This window comes from Pteropus alecto, unplaced genomic scaffold (assembly GCF_000325575.1).
Source record: "Pteropus alecto unplaced genomic scaffold, ASM32557v1 scaffold3, whole genome shotgun sequence".
In the NCBI taxonomy this organism is placed as follows: domain Eukaryota; kingdom Metazoa; phylum Chordata; class Mammalia; order Chiroptera; family Pteropodidae; genus Pteropus; species Pteropus alecto.
The window spans coordinates 33,952,179-33,965,770 of NW_006442484.1; the positions used below are offsets into that span (position 1 = coordinate 33,952,179).

General features: G+C 38.1%; 1 protein-coding gene across 5 annotated transcripts in view; it reads right to left on the minus strand.

The window, feature by feature from the left end:
• Positions 1–13,592, minus strand: part of RBMS1 (RNA binding motif single stranded interacting protein 1) — a 196,781-nt gene that overhangs the window by 81,861 nt on the left and 101,328 nt on the right. For 4 of the 5 annotated variants that reach the window (XM_015596578.2, XM_015596576.2, XM_015596577.2 and 1 more), the window contains exon 2: positions 2,103–2,278. In XM_015596578.2, coding sequence (XP_015452064.1) covers positions 2,103–2,278 — 176 coding nt within the window. The remainder of the gene's footprint in view (positions 1–2,102; positions 2,279–13,592) is intronic. The other variant, XM_015596575.2, reaches the window with a different exon arrangement.

Sequence of the window (13,592 nt, forward strand, 5' to 3'; positions counted from 1 at the left end):
CTCTCTCTCTCTCTCCCTTCTAAGACAAAAAATTATCAGCAAGTCAAATCTGGTATTTATTACATGGAATGAAGCTTTCAGCAAATACTGACATAGGGTCCTTTCTTATTCTATATCTTCTCTCTGTATAATACATATCAAAAAAATTAACATTAGAGTTAAAGATCAAATCTGGGCTTTTACAAATAATAGGAGTGAGAGGGCTATTGATAAGAGCAAAGAGAGCAATGTTTACATACATCAAAGAGACCAACGACAAAAAGAGAACAAACTTTCTAGAAAAAAATGATAAAATAATCTTCTACTACATTTGGAATATGATATGATTCAATAAAAAACTGCTGGTTTAATTTCTCAAATGCATATTTACTTTATACAAAACATGACACCACTCCCTTATTTTATGGTTATTTAAGTCTATCTTCTTGAAGTTAAAACTCATCTTACGTCATTCAAAACTAGCTGAGGAACAATTTGTCTTTTGAAATCCTTTTCCCTTCTCTTACACCTCAAGAATTTGAGGGTTAGCTTCATTTTTCTGTTTCCTACAAAGTTATATTTTTAGCTCGTTAGACTTTATGGCGCTCTATCTACCTGTAATTATGCTGCAAAAGCAGAAGAAGACGCCAGCAGCAGACAAGATAGCAAAAGGCCTATTTGTGGTCTTGAACAGCTGCAATCGGGCAGGGCGTGCCTGGCAAAGTTCCCTCTGATTCTGGCCAGCCATGACAAACCCTAAGAGCTAGACTTGCTTTCAGAACAGTCCCTAGCACAGGACATTATTTCACTGCCCTGGAAGCAAAGGGTGCAGTCCAAGAACAAGAGGGATGATTAAAAGAGTAACAGGAGAAAAGCACAGGGAGGGTGCGAAGACTGATGGCATTTGGAAGGCTCTCCAGAGCCTGGAGAACCACCACCCACCGTCCCACCCTCCTCTCTAAAAACAAAACAAAGCAAAACCACCACCACCTTCTTAGGGAAGGCCCGATGTTACCTTTAGTTCCAGCTTGGAAATACTGCCCATATAAGTTTTGAAATTTTTTTTTTTCTTAAAATAAGAAGTAATATCTCTACCTTACCCTGGATATCAAAAACAAGATGCTACTAATGAAATGTTTAGAAATGGGAATATTTTTCAGGGAATATTCTCTAGTGGACATCTTCTTCCGAGTTATGTAAAATTCCTTTTGTAAAGGACCATTATTGTCTTTGGAGAAATAAAAGATGCTTTTATATGTGCAGGCTTTTATAGCTCAAAGTCATTAGAGGCTTTTAGTCTTTATACAATAATCTTTGTACTGTACAGTGCTTCTGGCTCCTTGGTTTAAATTAGTGCTTTCTTACTTAGTGAGTAAATGTAATTGCAGCAAATTAGTATATTTATATCTATTCATCAGCAATATTGGCATATGATATAAATTTGTTTTGGAATTTTATACACATGCACACATTTCTTCAGAAGACTCAGAAAGGGTGGCAGTGAGAACAGAAATAGGAACAAGGGCATAAGAATTCCCAGAGATAAGGGTGAACAACCCAGACCACAAGAGTACTGGTGGCTAATGAAGACAGACTACCATTTCCTGGCTGGAATTAAGAGTTTTACATGCATTTAGGATAAGGGTTGCCAGTAACTACACCTTTGTGACAAACAGAAAGTTTCTCTTATTATGAGATAGATTGGCCCCCAAGAGGTCTTGAGAGAGAGAGAGAGAGAGAGAGAGAGAGAGAGAGAGAGAGAGAAAGAAAGAAAGAAAGAAGGAAAGAAGGAAAGAAAGAAAGAACATTCCTCAAAAAGATCTAGACATAAGTGTTTAAATAATTCAGACTTTACTTTCCATATGCCAATAAAGTCAACTTCTACTGAGAAAATGTTCCAATTTATTTTGTTATGCCGGCATTTTGTTGATGTTAATGCTGACTGAATAAATGTCTGAGGACTTAGAACTTCGAAGCTCTGTCACCAAGTCGATAATGAGGATAATGAGGATTCACAGATTTGTCTTATACTGAACCTCTCGTATAACACAATTTATATCACTCTATAATATGATCAAAGAAATATTTAGCAGCTAAAAACAACAAGAACCACCGCTACTTACGGTTGACACAGCTTCACCAGGTCCTGGTCCGTGGTGTTGGGAGGCAGTCCTCGGATATAGAGATTCGTCTTGCTTAGCTGATCCCATCCTGAGTTGCTACTGCTGCTACTGTTGTTATTACTGCTGGTGGTGCTGGGGCTGGGAGGGGCCATGGGGTGGGCTGGGACCAGAGACTGCTGAAAAACAAAGATCGAGCGTTAGAACAACACTAGATGGAAGGTATTTAGCACCATTCGGTTGCTTGATCTCCAAAATAAAATGAAGTTACCAAGATATAAATACAGATTATCTTAAGCTATTTAATATATACATTTTAATTTACACCGTAAAAAAGATCTGTTCATTCTCCCAAAAAAGCCTTCTCCTTCAAACATGAAATTAATAATCAGATTTATTCAGTCGACTATGCTCTATGTGCACTTTAAATATGACTAAATTTATGTAAGATTAATTTATTCACACATTTTTAAGGAATACATCTATTGAGACTCAAAATGAACTTGCATGAAGTTATGTGATAATATCATTTTAATATACAATAACCTGAAAATCACTAAACTTTCGAAAAGGTTTTCAAATTCTGAAGAAAATTTGATTGAAAGTTGCTGATCATTGTATTGACTCCTGGGGGAAAAAAAAGATTACTCTGCAAGTGTAAGAAAGTCAGAGTTCAACCAAGATGCTCAAATAAGGAAGACTTCACCAAGTCCAAAGACAGGCACACAGCTTCATTGAGACATCTGGATAAGATTTATAGGCATGCTGCCTTTCGCTCTGGCTAACCTTGTGAAATGTAAGCCCTATGAGAATGGTGAAGTGGTTGGAAATCTTCCCGGGCCTGAGAGCAACCAACATAACTTTTATAAGGCCTGCACCCAAGGGTTCAGTGTGGTTTCACGGTTAGCAGCCACCTAGGAAGATTGTCCAAAACTATACTCACAACAGATAATTCTCTGTTAACCAATCAAAAGTGGCCACACACTTCTCTATGCCTATGCCACACACATGACTTTTGAGGAAGTTAAATGGTTCAGTTTAAGATGGAAGTGAACACACTCCAAAGTGTCCTCACAGCAAATGCTCAGTGGTTTCATAGCAGAATAAAAAATTTTTCACCTCTCATCTTCTAAATAGTAAATATACTAACCCAAGGACATCACTTAAAAATCAGATGGTCACCAGACATTCAACAAAAATTTCAAATCTTACAGCTTGATTTTCACTATCGCAAACAAGAAAATTAGGTATATCTAAGATGCAATTAAATTTCACTTTGCAAAGTTCGAAAAGCAGACTCCCTTGGCAGTAAATGTAACACTGCTTAGCGGGTCAGCGCTCTCGACTATCCACGATAGATATCTGGCTCTGTACCCTGTCTCTGCCACGATCACTCTAATTCCTCAGTGTCCCAACACACTAATCCTCAGCAATCTGACATGTAACCATTTCTTCATGTCCTATACTATGCGGAGTCTTCTCACTCACTGCCCATGGTTCTTGCTAAGATCATCGAGTCCAAACACCACTTTATCTAAAGAGATTCTCTTTTAGAAGGACAGCAGCAAAATGCCCACAGTTCTTGCTAAGATCATCGAGTCCAAACATCACTTTAAAGAGATTCTCTTTTAGAAGGACAGCAGCAAAAAAGGTTAACAATAGTCAATGCATAAATAAAGGCTGACTTTGAACCAGGAATATCAGTACCGCTTAATCCAAGAAAAATCCTGCCTGACATCATATCTTCTCAAATCTCTTTGATTTATGGTCTTAATTAAGCAGTTGAACTCATATCCTCTCTTCTCATCCCTGGTTTTTCTCTAAGGGATGAAGAGTTCATTTTCTAGATGTAAAACTAAGAATAAGTCCTGTCCTTTGCTCTGCCACAGGTGGCACCCCGGCCAGCCAGCCAGCCATGCCACACAAAGGCCTGCATTCCTTCTCCGAAGTCACACAATATATCTGCTAGTTGCTACCTGAAATTAGCCAGGCATCCCCTATTTCTCACTTCAGTTAACAGAGGGGTTGGGAAGTAACAAATGCATCTGCCTGTCTCAAGCTTCCGATTACAAAGAACTTATAGCTGTAGACAAAGCTAGGCAAGACCAAATTTTTTCTTAAATCATCTTTGATTAATGTGCGAGAACCTGTCCTTGCCACGAACTACACTGTTCTCTGCAGTTGGACCCAGATGGTATGTTTAGCGCAGCTGCTCAGGGATCAAACAGGGATACTTGGTGGTAAGACTTGGAGAAGTCTGAAAGAAACGATGGGTCTGGTCCATCCCCATCTCTCAGTGGGATTATACCCACACAATGCAAATGAACCATCACACATTTTAAAGAGGCATGCCCAGTCTGCACCAGCACTAATCTCTGCTTTCCTCTGGGGTTGAAAGTGGAGAGCCGGGTGTGGACTTGTATGGTTACGAGAAACATTTTGGGAGTATGATTTACTTGAAGATTATTTGGACATGAAGGTAGTAGGTCTTTACTTATATATTTATCTTCGGAAGTAGAACCATGATTTACATCTCAGAATTTACACTGCTGATTTAAAATATCTTTGACAGGCCTCCGTATTTATTACAGTAATATTTTCCGACCCTGGAAAGTAGGTGGGGAGCAGATACAGCCTGTCCCCCGCCTCTTCCCCTCTGTTCTGCCCTAAGGGGAAAGAAATCTTCTAGTACTCGGATCCCAGTGGGGGAGAAGAAGGTTCCTGAATATACCGTGAAAACGAGGCCTCTGGTGAATCCTATACAGGACACATTCAAATTCAAATGTTATCCTAATATCAACTCTTTCCAAGAACTAGCTGAAGACAGAGAAAGATATCTGAAAGAGAGAAGCACTGAATTATTCTAGGTTACTAATGTTTTATTTCTTGGTACAGAAAACTTTATATCAAAGATTTAAGTTTTCACGACTTGCTAAAATTAAAATTTTAAGTCCTAATAAAGACTGGAGAAGAAAATTCAAACACAATAAAGCTGATTACTACTATTTAGAATGGGTTAATGATAATTTTTAAAGCATGGTTAATAATTACTTTCATATATTACATGTTTAATACGTGCCAGACACTGTGCTTTATGTCCATTATCCCACTTAATCCAAACAAGGCAGGTAAATTACTGTCCTCCCATTCTGCGGATTAGGAAACTGAGTCTCAAGAAGAGTTAAGTAATGTGCATGGTCACACATTTAGTAGGTGGCAGGGCTGGAATTTTAACGCAGGTCTGCGGAACAATAAAGCCAGAGAGCCCTGAAACGGCACTCTAAATGGCACTCCAAAACACTGTCAACTGACAGTCCTAAATGCCCTACCTGTAGTCTTTCATTTTCCTGTGCCCACCCTTCCCGCAACTTAGTTACTAAATCCAAGTTTACCTAAAATATGACAATACCATTGGTGGCTATGTTTTCCTAAGAAGAAGTGTCAAAAAGCCTTTAAATTAATGATCACACAGCCTGTGTGTGTGTGTGTGTGTGTGTGTGTGTGTGTGTGTGTGTGTGTGTGTTTAACAAACATAGCTTTAAAAAGATTGTTTTTAAAAATTCTACCATATTATCTTTTCATTAGCAAAAAAGTGTTTTACGGCTGAACATCAGCGTCAGCATTTTAGGAAAGCTCAACTCAACCAGTGAAGAACTGAATCCTCACTCCCAGGTTGAAATGCTCTGACAAGTCTTTAACTCCAGAACTCTCTGATCAATTCAAAGCAATTACACTTTGTACTTATGCCTCAATAGCACAAACGGTGAATTAAAAAAAAAAAAAAAAAAGGCTTACAAAGGGACATTTCACCAAACTCCATTTTCATCAGTGGTTATCCTTTCACATTTTGCCTCTCAAAGCTCCTAAGCTGCCCTGGAATTTGAAAAGACCTCCCTCCCCCTCCCTTGGTTGAAGTTTGTAGCTAATTTACCCGAGTTCAACCTAATTAAGGAACTATGGCTAAGTGCTGACCCATCCTGGCACTAGTAGTCTATCCCATGGCGTAGTAGCCTATCTCAGCCTTTTCGATCCAATTTCACTGCTTCGGGTCAGGTAAACGAGCTATCTATCAAAGCTGTCTATTCGAAGGCAGGGAAAACAAGCTAATTCAGTTTTCATGTTAACATTTATCTGGGCTTTATTTGCATGTCAAAACTGATAGAGAAACACAACTGGTTAATAAAGGGGGTGGCTGTATTAGGCTCTCTCTGCTGAGTGGGTGTGGGCACCAGCAGGAAGACTGCTTGTCAGCAATCAGGGAGGACTTCCTGTGTGGAAAGTACTCGGGGAGGACTTCCTGTGTGGACAGCTCTGATGCCTCCATTCCACCAGGAAGGCCCACTCGCCTCCTACACTAAAGACAGGATGATCAACAACAGGCACATGACAAGTACAAACACAGTAAATCTGTTTCCCTCTCCATCGCATCATACCCCAACCCCAGCAGCACGCTAAGTAGTCTCTTCTACATAAATGCACGTCTAAAAGTCTTTTACAAAAAAGGCAAAAAACTAACCATGTGTGAACTAAAATATATTAGTAATTATGTGCATTGTTGTAGATCTCTATTCAGCAAAGACAATCAAAAAATAAAGGCCTGTCATAAATTCTATTGTCTCATTTCCTTCCTATTTTTTTAATGAGCTAAAGAATAGTGCTCTGACCAATCTGATAGCCAAAGCTGTCCTCTCCCTCTTCCCCTTACTTAGTAACTTCCCTAAGAATTTTAATACATTTTGAAGGGAAAGGAAACCTAGAATCTGTCTTTTAATTACTCTCAAGTCTTCCTTAAGCCTACCAATCCTTATAGTTCAAGAAAGCTATAATCTATAACCTTCATTCCCACTCTGCAACACCCCCCACCCACACACTCACACCCACACCCACACTCACACGAGAGAGAGAGAGAGAGAGAGAGAGAGAGAGAGAGAGAGAGAGAGAGAGAGAGGGACCCCACCATCCCAAACAAAATAGCAGGAAAGTAAACATACCAACTCTTTCCTTTATCCAGAAGCAAAAACCATCACCACAGTTGCTCCTGAGAACAGATGTAAGCTATGGAACAGTACAATTTTCACCAGGATATAATATCAAGCCTGGCAGAAACCATGTACTACATATACCATATACTACACTACTTCCATACACTGTTCCTCTCTGTAACCTTCAAGATGTAAAAGAAATTTAATAACTTAAGGGAATTATCAAACAGGAGGGTGGGGAAAGCATCCAAACAGGCCAATTTCACCACAGTTAGGATATTTTCTTTGTTTCCTCTTAGACATCTGAGTGGCTCAAAGAGGGCTAGGAATAGTAGCCGAGAAAGATAAAGTTCCTGGCACAGGGAGCTGGGGAAGTACACAATGTTGAGAAGTAGGAGGCAAATTAGTGAGAGATGAGAAACTGGACAGGAAGCAGATGTTCTTCCGGGTAGGTCAGACTGTGAAAAGACAGCATCTATATTAATGAAGAACAGTAGTGCCCCTACAGACATATAGGCTCTTACTTACCCATAATGTGGGAGAAAAGGCAAATGGGCAAATATCATTTAATCCCATTTGATGTTAGGCTACCAAAGTTTAAAATCACACAAGAAATTAGTTAATAAAACTTGTTCTCCTATCGTCACTGACCCTTATTTGGAGACAAACTTTGCAGCCTCAAAGACTATGAAACTGAGCAATAGATTATTCAATATTTTTGGTTGGATTACATCTGTCAAAGGAGAGAGGTTCATATTTTATGTTAGCTATTCAAATACAACCTAAAAATAAAAATGTCCAATAGACTTCACACTTTCTATTCTCCAAGATACCTACCGAAACTGATCCTTGCATGTAAAGCTGCAATCTATACATAGAAATCTCTTTACCTGAGTTCATGAATACAGCATTATTTTCTTAGTCTCCGTATTAAAAAAAAGTTAAGACTTGCATTGAATAGATAAATATCTGCTGAATACAACATGACTGACGGATTGAATGGAGACCATGTTCCAAAAGTGGAAATGAACTTAAGCCAAAAGGGGAAAGCTCTTAGAAATTAAAACAACTTGGTCAAGCTCTCGGGGTAGAGGTGCTGGCTGTGAAGGGAGTAAGAAGAAGAAAGGGTAAGTGAGTGCTGAAAATCCATAGTAGAAAAGATACCATAAATACAACTTGTGATTTCTGAGGTCAAATTTTCCTTCAAGGTCCCACAAAGAAACTAGATTCCTTATCATTCAAGCATCTTTTAATGATGTGGTTCTGTGCTCCAGCATGCAAAACAGCTCAATTGTTCTATTCCCTCCAGAGGTCTTTTCAAGAACCCCAGTGATCCCTCAAGTTGCCACCTGGAAACACACCAGAGTTCTTGACCTATTTGTTCCCTCTAGATTTTGTAACAGCAGTTTTAAGGGGAGAGAATTAAAAACAAACATGAAACCTCCATAAATACAGTCAACTAATCTTTGACAAAGAAGCAAAGGCAATACAATGGAACAAAGATTATCTCTTCAGCAAATGGTGCCGGAACAACTGGACACCCACAAGCAAAAAAAAAAAAAAAAATCTACACACAGACCCTTTATACTCTTCACCAAAATTAACTCAAAATGGATCACTGACCTTAATGTAAAATGCAAAACTATAAACGGTCCTAACATAACAGGAGAAAACAAGAGGAGAAAAACCTGGATGACCTTGGGTACGGTGTGGGCTTTTTAGGTACAACACCAAAGACAAAATCCAGGAAAAAAATAATTGGCAAACTGGAATTCATTAAAATCAAAAACTTCTGCTTTACAAAAAGCAGTTTCAAGAGAATTACAAGATAAGCCACAGACTGGGAGAAAATATTTGCAAAATGTACCTCTTACCAAGACTGTTATCCAAAATACTCAAAGAACTCTTAAAATTCAGCAATAAGAAAACGACCAACCTGATTAAAAAAATGGGCCCAAAATCTTAACAGACACCTCACCAAAGAAGATATACAGATGTCAAACATACATATAAAAAGCTGCTTCACATCAGATGTCATCAGGAAATAAAAATTAAAACAAGATACCACTGTACACCTGTTAGAATGCCCAAAATTTGGAAAAGTGACAACACCAAATGCTGTACAGAACCTGGAGCAATAGAAACTTGCATTCATTGCTGGTGAGAATGCAAAACGGTACAGCCACATTGGAAGACAATTTGGAGGTTTTTATGAGACTAAGGATACTCTTACCATATGATCCAGCAATCATGCTTTTTGGTATTTAGCTAAAAGAGTTGAAAACTTACATTCACACTAAAACTTGCACATGGATGTTTATAGCAACTTTGTTCATAATTGCCAAAACCTGGAAGCAATCATGATGTCTTGCAGTAGATGAATAAATAAACCGGTATATCCAGACAATGAAATATTATTCAATGCTTTAAGAAAAATGAGCTATCAAGTCATAAAAAAAGACACGGAGGAAACTTAAATGTATATTACTAAATAAAAGAAGCCAATTCGAAAAGACCGTATACCATATCACTCCAATTACATGACAGTCTGGAAAAGATAAAACTATGGAGATAATAAAAGATTAGTGGTTTCCAGAGGTTGAGGGGAGGGAGGGATGACTAGGGTGGAGCCCAGAGGATTTTTAGAGCAGTGAAAATACTCTGTATATTATAATGGTAGATACAAGTCATTATACATTTGTCCAAATCCACAGAATATAAAACACCAAGAGTGGACTCTAAGGTAAACTATGACACTTTGAGTGATCATGATGTGTCAATGCAGGTTCACCTTTGGTTAAAAAAAAAAAAGTACCATTTCGATGAGCGATGTTGATAATGAAGGAGGCTGTGCATGTGTAGAGGCAAAGGTATATGGGAAACCTCTGCCTTCCTCTCAATTTTGTGGTAAGCCTAAAACTCAAAAAAAGCAAAGTCTTGTATATATATTTTTAAAGACCCAACATGAAAATACCAGACTGAAGGAGTTAAATCTAAATAATTCACCAGAAAACTGGAGGGCCAAGAAAGGAAGTGAGGGATTAAGCAATAGGTTCAAAACTGCCTTACCAGAAAACACATTCATTAGGAAGAAAAAGCTTTTAACCATGGGCTCCTGGCCTTATCTACCCTTAATTGTATCACATATAATAGTGTGGCATGGTAGTTTCTAAAAATAGTAGGAGTTCAACCAAGGGAAGATCAGGGATGAAAGGGCCTGAGACAGAAAGGTTGCAGAGGATTCTCAGAGGGGGTAGACAGCTGAGTGAGCTGAATATTAATGGAAAGCCATTAAGAGTAAGAGGATGGCAGTGCTGAAAGGGGTGGGTGTGCGGGGACAGGAGGAAAGGAGGCAACAAAGATACAGACAGGAAGGATCATTCTCCAGGAAAGCCAGTAAAGACCAACCTTGGTAGATTCGGAGAGCGAGTTGATTTCGGGGGGGTTGGGAGGGTGGTACTAGGAAGGCAGTAGGATAACCTAGAAATCAATGACAGAATATGGATAGGGTGTCACAGATTACTGTACAGAGTCTCAGAGGGAGAAAAGAGAATTTAAAGATGATAAATGAAGAGGACAGCTTGTGGGGAACATAAGAAAAGCATATAGAAAAGAAAAAGTATTGTATGGGAAAATCTGAATACCTGGATTCAAACCCTGCCTTGGCCAGTAACTGGCATGTCATCATCTCTGGGCAGCTCAGTTCCTCACCTGGAAATGAGTGGGTAAGACTGGATGATTTGTAAGCTCCCTTCCAACTCACAAATTCTAACACTGGAATAAATGCTTCGTGCCATCTCCAGTTAAGACATATCAAGGCAGAACCCAGCCAGGCTCTTGGGTACTCTTATCCGTCTGCCAAATAGCCAGCGAAATGGAGCATGAGGTTAAACAGGCAGACTGAAGGAAGTTACGCCATTTCATGGTACAGCTCAAAGACCGGCCGAAATCATTATGGTCCAGTTTCCCAACACCACCTAGGCCAGGTACTGATACATATGCTATACTAAAATCACTAATAAAGTTTAAAGGAACATTTTTTAAATGACATAATATTCGGTTTCCAAAACTAAAGTGTTCCTAATGTGAAAATATTACAGCTAAAATTACCTTAATAACTTAGATCTATCAAAACTTTATATTGGTTAATAGCCTGGCATCTTTTGGTTTCAAAATGCCATCAGTATAAAAACTTGCATTTCACATTGTTTAATCTCTTATATATAAAAAGACCATGTAATAGCTCCAAGACCACCTTAAAAGAAAACTCAAAACAATAAGCCAATTATATTCCAAGTAGCCAACTATTAGAATGTGGTAAATATAAAATCCTGTCCAACTTCAGGTGCAAAATTATTCTTCTGGATTCTAAATGCAAGTGGATGGAGAGTTTTTCTCCTCCTTCTGAGCCCCAAATGAAAGATTTTCAGATCCACGCCAATTTTCCTCCTTGACACAGGAACTTATGAAGGGGGTGAGAACAAACTCTTCCCTTTAGTTCAAAATAAGTTTAAAAAAAAAAAACTTCCCAAGGGAAGTGCAGCATTACCTTTATCAGGACAGTTCAGAACACCTCTGCAATGCTCTGAATTTCCTGCCTCACCCCAAAGAAGTCAGACTACCAGTGTTGACAACTTCCTTCCAGCTGCTTTTAAAGTCCACGTAGAGTATAGTTTGTATCTTCTCCTAGCATTTCTTGTAAATAAAGAATTATCACCAAGATTGCAACGTCCTCAGGGTGGAAATAAACAATAACTTTCTTCACATTAAACAATACTTACTGAAAGTATTATAAAATGATTAACTGAACATTAAAATTAGAAAAATTATGAGTCAGCTTATCTAAAGAAAAAAAACACCAAATGAATTTATTCTAGTTTTTTTTAAAGATGCAAAGGGACATGAGAATGACCTACGGTATTATGACTTTAACAAATTAGTCCCTGGAGAAAAAAGCATTATCTGTACTTTCAGGAACTTGAACAAGTATTTGAAATCTCCCTATAATAACTTGTAAAAATGAAATCTTATCTGACAGTGTTGTGATTTGTATACAGCCTAAGTAAAACATCTACAGGAGAAAGTTTTGAGTTATTATCCAACAACAATTATATTTTTTTCTTTCTCACGATAAAATCCAGCAGCTTACATCTGCTACAATGCATGTAAATCTCTCTGTGTGGCTAGTGTGTTTGTAAACAGAAGGGGTTCAGTAGATGGTTGTCTCTGAGGTACACTGCCTCTGCTACAAAACACACTTGATTTTTTTTTTTTAACTTTTTTCCCTGGGATCCACCTAAAAAATTAACTTTTTTTTTTTTGCCTGAGATCTCAACTCTGTGTATACAATACAGGTGCAGACATATAAAACTGAAACGAAAGTTTTATGAGTTATTTTCCTTTATCATATGCAAAGTACCCTACTATTATATTTTCTTGTCTATTTTGTTTAAAAAAAAGAAATGCTAATAGCAATCTACTGAACTGATTTGAGATCCCAGTAATATTACAACTTGCAAGTTAAAAAACAGTGTCTGCTGCCTTTAAACTCTGACGTTCACAGGAATCACCTGCATTGTAAATATGCAGATGTTGACTCAGCCATTTGGGTGGGGCCAAGATTCTGCAGTCCTAGCAAGCTTCTGGTGATGTCCATGCAAAAGGTAGCACTCAAGGCAATAAGTATGCTTGGTGTGTGTGAGGATAAATTTTAGAAAGGTTCCTTTCCAGCCTTAAGAAGGAGCAAGCTGCATCTATTCACAAAATGAGATAAAAAAATCTTTGTTCATCTGATTTCCAATCCAATTATCACTCAGAATCACAAAATGTTAGAGCTGAAAGAGACATCAGCTCACACAGTCAAATAATTCTCTAATGGAAGTCTAACAGGATCCCGAGAGATGGGTCTGGGGAGTGGAGGTGGAGTCAGTATTTTTACATTCATCAAAGACAGCTAAGAGGACTTGGCTTTTAAAATGTTGAGGAACCGATCTCATTCAATGCCCCTTTTTTTAAGAAACTTGAGGCTCAGAGAAGTCAAAGTATATATATATCCCAAGGTTATACAGCTAATTTAAGGCAGAACTAGGTCTCCATTCCCACTACTGCTATCAAAAAGCACCAGCCCTTGTTTGCTATCAGGATTGTAGCAAGGATGAAGGTACAGGCCAAGTTTTCTTAATGAGTATTAAAAGGGAAAATTTAAATGCTAGCCCTGTTAAGACATCATAGAGAAAGTATATATTTTGTATAGCCTCTTTTATACTTCTTAGACATCTAGTTTCTTGCTTACCAAAATGGGGGTACAGGGTGTCATACCATCTATTAAATTTATAATTCAAAATTTCTTTAAAAATTTTTGTGAATGCCACCATTTCTATTTTTGTATTTATGGTAAAAATTTGTGGATAGTATACACAATCATTATCTGTACGACCTATGAGAAGATACAAAAATCAAACAGATTAATTATAGCAGTTTGTAGCCTTTCCGTCTGAGAAATTCATTCAGG